The sequence below is a fragment of the Dipteris shenzhenensis genome, chromosome 4 (assembly GCF_047967505.1).
Source record: "Dipteris shenzhenensis isolate YYH24624 ecotype China chromosome 4, Dip_SZ_1.0, whole genome shotgun sequence".
Taxonomy (NCBI): Eukaryota; Viridiplantae; Streptophyta; class Polypodiopsida; order Gleicheniales; family Dipteridaceae; genus Dipteris; species Dipteris shenzhenensis.
In genome coordinates, this window is record NC_141599.1 from 50,290,651 (window position 1) to 50,297,298 (window position 6,648).

The following is a 6,648-nucleotide window of genomic DNA, read 5'->3' on the forward strand; positions in this document are numbered from 1 at the left end:
CTTTGTATCTGTGCTATCTACAATACATTTTTGAGTTGTGATTAGTTCCGACTTGTATCTGATTGTATTCTGACTTTGTGTTGAAGTTCTTGATGGAAGTATTTACTTAAGGTTTGATGTAGAAGTGCTCTAGGTAAAACCACCTTGAACAATATATGTATGTTTATATACACGTATGTGATGTTCCCATGTACATGTGTGTGACATAATACAACATAATATATATATATATATATGGATGCAATATAGATATGTGAATGCCACACAATATATGTGAGTATAATGCAATGCAATATAGATATGTGAATGTAATGCAATATGTGCGTGTGCATGTGCAGGTGCATATGCATGTGTTGTGGTGTTCATTACATGTATGTGTTTGCATTTATGTTGTCTATACATGAATGCATTGTGTGAATGCAATGCAATTTATATACATGAATGAGTGCAGTATATACATACCTGCATGTATGCAATGTAACATACATGAATGCAATACAATGCAATATACATGTGTGAAGGAGAAGGACTGCTCACCTACCGACTTGATCGTTTTCTGTACTTTTCTTGGAGAGGTTTGCAGTTGCTGAGGGCACTTGGCGTCTGACATCGTTAATCCTAAGTGTGAGCCAGACGGCTCACCGAGGCAACAATGGAGCTCACATCTCAGGGATGCTCCACACCCTCTCCTGTTCATAGAGGTTGGGCGATTCCGTTTTCATGATGGAAATCATAGTCCATGCTACATGTTGCATGGCATTTTGATTATGTTTTTACTTATGTTGATGTGGCTATGGACTACGAGGCAATGCAATTTCTAGTCTATAACATGGGTCTTTTGTAGAATGGTCTTTTCCAATTTATGACATGGGTTGCAATGCATTCACTTGTAATTCATTCACACTTACATAGCATTTTGCACACACATGGAAATTGCAATGTATTCACGTATCTTTATGTAACATGGATATTGCAAAGCATGTTTAATTAACTTTTAATTCATTCACATTTACATTGCATTGCTTCCACATAGATTTAATTACATATATGTAAATTTTGCACACATTTGCATACATATATTTATGTAACATGGATATTGCAATGCATTCACACATTGCATACATGTTTGGCATTGCATTCATGTATTGCAATGCATTCATACATGTGGAAACTGCTGCATTCACAAATTTATGTAACATGTATATTGCAATGCATTCACACATTGCATACATGTATTGCAATGTATTCACTTATACATTGTGTGTGTGTGTGTGTGTGTGTGTGTGTGTGTGTGTTTCACTAAAAAAAAAAGTGTGTGTGTAGAGAGAGAGAGAGAGAGAGAGAGAGAGAGAGAGAGAGAGAGAGAGAGTATACACATATATAGTAAAGTCTGGACGAGATGGATTTCAGGCCATCATCTACTTGCCTAGAGCATGACATGCAAAGAATCAACATCAGGAAACGAGAGGGGTTGCAAAGCGGAGAGCCGAAGAAAGTCCTACGCATGCAGGTCGACATTCAGTCGGACTCTCTCTGTAGGGAGTCAAGGATGTTTCTATCGAAGCTATGCTTATATATTAATATAAAATCTTGGCGAAAGTTTTCCAACTCATTTTTTTAGTTTCACAATTATGGTATGATGTAGTACTTGTTTATATATTTTATTTTAAAATTTGAATTAATAAATGCAAACCCTGATGAAACTTTAATTTTTTTGGCATAAAAGTTTCAAATCCTAGTGAATGTTTCAAACATTTATTTTTATTAAAGCATACAAAATTTCAAGGCCAATATAAAAGTTTAGCTTCTTAACAAAACTAACTTTAAAAAATCACCCATGCAAGGAGTATAACAGACTTCTTGACTGTGGCGTTTTCATGTTGTTCATGGGTAGAGTGCCGACAAAGGATGACTTCCCGAGATGGTTCACCTCGGCATACCAAGGCAACGCTACCTTGGCAAACTTCAGATTTGTGAGGAGAGGATTCTTCCAAGCTACTATGGCGACACCGAGTGAATGTGAGTGGTTGGTCTCAAGCTCTATTGGATATCGGGGCAACCTCGTATATGCCATCCCGTGGAGTGCTTCCTTCACACCGGAGGAAGTTTTGCAGTATGAATGCCTGGTTTGGGTCCATTTCCCGGGCCTCAACAAGATTCTCCTTCCAGAGCTGGCGATGATCGCAGCGGCCATGGGGAGAGTATTATACATGCTGCTGATTCAACCGAAGAGGGGCTCACCCAAAGCATGCATACTATGGGACAGACGAAAGGAAGTCCCCAAAGTGCTGGAGCTGGATCTTCCAAACTGTTGGAACCTTTTTGTCGAGATACGTTTCGGGATTTTCCCTGACGCTTGTTACTTCTGTAGGCACTTTGCAAGAGAGTGCCCCGAAAAGGGCGGTGAGGAAAGAGACGAGCCTGAAAAGTCTCCTGCAAAAGGGCCAAGTAGCAGCTCTCCAGGAGGCAAAAGCAGACCATAGGAGACGACACCCCCAAAAGCAAACATGCAAGCACTCCTGTGGAAGGATGGACCTGCGATGGAGGAGGAAACAAACAGAGGTCAACCGACAGCAACGAGACCACCAGCAAGCAAATAAACTCAAGAGAGACACAACGAACCCGAGAAAGGCCAGACGCTAGAACAGATTAGAGAGACATTACGTAAGGCTAAAGAAGACAAACAAAATCTGCAAAAGGAAGCACACCAAAAGACCTCACTCAGAGCGATCAAAGGCAAAGCGCGCAAAGGAGTTTCCTTTGTGAACATCTACACAACACTGGCCGAAGATATGGAACAAGACCATAGCGACGAAGATGACCAACACAGTCAGTAGAAGAATGCAGGTGACCTGCCTCTCATGGAACATGAGAGGTGCGTGCTCAACATGGAAGCAACATGCAGTGAAGAAGGTGACCTACCTCTCGTGGAATGTGAGAGGTGCATGCTCAACATGGAAGCAACATGCAGTACGAAGACTTTGTATAAATGGATGCTCAAGTATGTATGGGTGTGTGGATTTGTATGTGTGAGAGCATACTTTTATACTATGGTCTACACCCACTGTTGGGCGCTGATGACATCAGTGGGGATGTCATTGTAGCTAGTCCCTGCTATGCATGGAGTTATAGTTTTCAATCTTATGAGTGACTCTCGTGAAATTGAAACTGCACTATGTTGTGTTTATAGAGGATGAGTTTGGGAATGTTCCTGGATTCATCTAGGTATATGCTCCTGCCGTATTAGCGGACATGAAATTTCACCTTGTGAAGTTTTCATCCAAGTTGCGGCCTGCTGGTTTTGCGATAATTCTTTCTATCTTAAATGGTGCGTTGCCCTATCAGCTAGATTTAGATTTAGATGCTCGTTTGGGAGAGACTAAAATGAAATCGTTTAGACTTTACAAGCAATTGTAGCTTGAATGAAGAGATTTGGACTACTTTTTGATTAGCCTTCTCCTTTAGTGCTAGCCTTCGTCATGGCTGAGTTTGCCCTTCACCTCCGGAGTGCCGACAGAAACTCAGTATGAAGACTTTGTATAAATGGATGCTCAAGTATGTATGGGTGTGTGGATTTGTATGTGTGAGAGCATACTTTTATACTATGGTCTACACCCACTGGTGGGTGCTGATGACATCAGTGGGGATGTCATAGTAGCTAGTCCCTGTTATGCGTGATGGAGTTTATGGTTTTCAATCTTATGAGTGACTCTCGTGGGATTGAAACTGCACTATGTTGTGTTTTTAGAGAATGAGTTTGGTATATGCAGTGAAGAAGGTAATCAGGAAACACAAACCAAGTATCATTACCTTGTAGAAACTGAAGTTAGGATCGAAAAAACATCGAATCATTGCAAATTGATGGCTACTGCTGTCTCAGCAACTGCCCCAAAGTAGGCAAGGGCGGAATGGCATTACTACTGGTAGAGCAGGTAGAAGTGAGATTGGTTATCTCAGACCCAAACTTAGCCGACATCGCTAGTAACGGGACCCAATTTCTAATCGGAACAATGTACACCCCCAACAACTCATCTCGCAAAAGTGACCTGTGGGACAGATTGCGAGAAGCAATGGCAGGTAAGGAAGCACTACTCATGGGAGACTGGAACAACGTTTGCAGCGAACAGGACAGATCACATGACAACAACGACATGTCCATTCAAGAGAGAATAAAATGGAGACAGCTAGAAGTAAGCAGCGAATTAATCGGCTGGGTAAGCTCTGAAACCCTGAAGACAAAAAGAGTTTTCACCTGGCACAATAGACACACAGATGAGACCTGGCACGCAGCCAGACTAGACAGATTTCACTTGTCAAAAAGAAAGGAGATTGGATACAACCGACAGCTCAAGGAAGAGTCATGACAGAGTATTTCGATTTAGATCACTTCCCAATATAGTTTCAATTCGACCTTCTGAAGGATTCGACTCAGACTAAGGGCCCCCTACCCTTCAAGCGTAATGTATCGATGCTAGGGAGAAAGAGATTTGATGAGAGTATAGCCGCAGAGTGGAAGAAAGCAGCCAGTAGTCAGAGCAACCCGGTTAAAAAGTGGCTACAATGCATGCAGACAATCACCAAGGTGGCAAAAGACTTCGGAAGAGATCACGCAAAAAGAGGCAGACATCAACTCAGACTAGCAGAAGCAACGAGAGAATCATTACTCCAGGCGCTGCAAGAACAACCTAAAGACAGTCACTTAAGCTCATTGGTGATCTCTACCGAAGGCTTCCTTCGAATGCAGGAACACGAGAAGCTAAAAGCGGCACGCATTCAACTGAGACACAAATGGCTGATAGAAGGGGACAGACCCAGCGCAATGTTCTTCAAAGCAGTCAAAGACAAAAGGAAAAGGGAATGCATCACAATGATTCAGAATGAATCAGGGGACATAGTCATAGAAGACAAAGAGATAGCAGAAGTTTTTTCAACACACCTTAGCAGAATAGCGGGTTCTAGGCCAGAAAAACCCGAGAACTATGAAGCTAGGATGGAACAGCTCCTAGCAGAGATACCAAGGAGAGTTAGCCCTCACGAGGACATCATGCTACTGAGGCCTTTTTCAGAGGACGAAATCAAATTCACAGTAATGCAGATGCCTAAGGAGAAAGCACCGGGCCCAGACGGAATCCCAGTGGAGTTCTACCAACACCATTGGACACTGCAAAAACAAGCTTGTACAACTAATCCAATGGCTATGCAAGAAGGGAACAATGCCTCAATCGTTAAACACAGGGATAATCAAGTTGATCCCCAAGAGCCACAACAAGCTAGCCCCAAATCAATGGAGACCTCTGGCAATGCTCAATACGACCTACAAGATCATAGCCAAACTGTTGGCCAACAGAATCAAGTTTATCCTAGCAAGAATCATGCAGCAGGGACAATACGGCTTCATAACAGGAAGGAACATTAAGGATGCAGTCCGACTGAATAGCCACAATGGGCAGACAGAATCGACTTCAACTGGGTCCCAAGAGGACGAATATTTAGATACCTTGGATGCCCAATCAGGGTAGGAGTGTCCCTAAAAGACCAATTCGAGTGGGCATTCCAAAAAATCTCTGCAAAATTTGACAAGTGGTCGGGGAAAATGCTGTCACTCACAGGAAGGATAACAATAGCCAAGCATGTTTTGGAATCAGTGTTAGTCTACATTCTCCCGAATGCCCTTCTCAAACAACTGCCTGAAGAAAGTTGACAGGCGCACATACAATTTCGTTTGGGAGGGAAGATGGCATGCCTTTAGTGCAGATCTACTATTCACAGCAAAAGAGGATGGAGGAGTGGGACTAACAAGAATGAAAGGTAAGAACAATGCCTTATACATGAAGACACTACTGCAGTTGGGGAGTGATCAACCATGGGCAAAAATGGCACTAGACCTCATTGGTAGGAATGCCCCACGAGGGATCAGAGCACCTCGACAAGACCTGATCTTGGTGGACAAAAAGCTCAAAGTCCCCTCATCGGCACTGCTGTCAGAACTACTCCGGCTATGGAAGACTAAAACAGAGGGAAGTTACTGGGGTGGAAGCAGAAAATAGCAGGGCGATGCCTCATTGGGAAGATCCCTATGGCTGACAGACTGGGCTCTAAAAGATCCACCTGCGTATGCAATAGCCAATCCTAGAATGGCATCTAGGCTTTACGGAAAAGGACTGATTACCTTCAGGCAAATTGGATCCAGGAGGAGCACAATGGCATGGAGCAGCTAAGCAGAAAATATCAACTGTCCAGAGCTGAAGGGAGGTTCATGCAAGGTTTAGTCAACAATTTGAAACCGGACTGGCCAATGAGCCTTGCTTTCATGGAGGTGCAAGACTTCAAGGGATTTGTATGGCGTTCAGGGAAAGAGTATTCTAAATTAACACTGCAGGATTTCAAAGAAAGACGAGACAGTGGCGTCGCACAGATAGCAAAAGCCCACTGGAAATTCCATGCACCGATGGATAGAGAAAGCACTTGGCTAATGAGGCTGAGGAGAAGCTGGAAATCGACCCCCTCCACCAAACTAAATTTTTTGATGTGGAGGATTCTAATGGGAAAGCTCCCAACCAGAGTGAGGCTCGCCAAGTGGAACTCGAGAATCTCTCCACTGTGCCCACTCTGCAACAACTTCAGGGAGACCCACATGCACCTGTTGTG

The 6,648-nt window shown here is 43.1% G+C and overlaps 1 protein-coding gene across 1 annotated transcript; it reads left to right on the forward strand.

The window, feature by feature from the left end:
- The first annotated feature begins 4,010 nt into the window (after positions 1-4,010).
- LOC147902995 (uncharacterized) lies at positions 4,011-5,416 on the forward strand. Its single transcript, XM_087373983.1, has 2 exons — positions 4,011-4,214; positions 4,400-5,416. The coding sequence occupies exons 1-2, from the start codon at positions 4,011-4,013 to the stop codon at positions 5,414-5,416; spliced, it is 1,221 nt and encodes a 406-aa protein (XP_087230109.1).
- The last annotated feature ends 1,232 nt before the right edge of the window (positions 5,417-6,648 follow it).

What these genes read in the sequence shown, in the direction of transcription:
- LOC147902995 (XM_087373983.1), top strand. Translation starts at nt 4,011, where the DNA reads ATGTACACCCCCAACAACTCATCTCGCAAAAGTGACCTGTGGGACAGA. An exon ending in GCAGCGAATTAATCGGCTGG is followed by an intron (nt 4,215 to 4,399) that starts GTAAGCTCTGAA and finishes TTCCCAATATAG; the next exon opens with TTTCAATTCGACCTTCTGAA.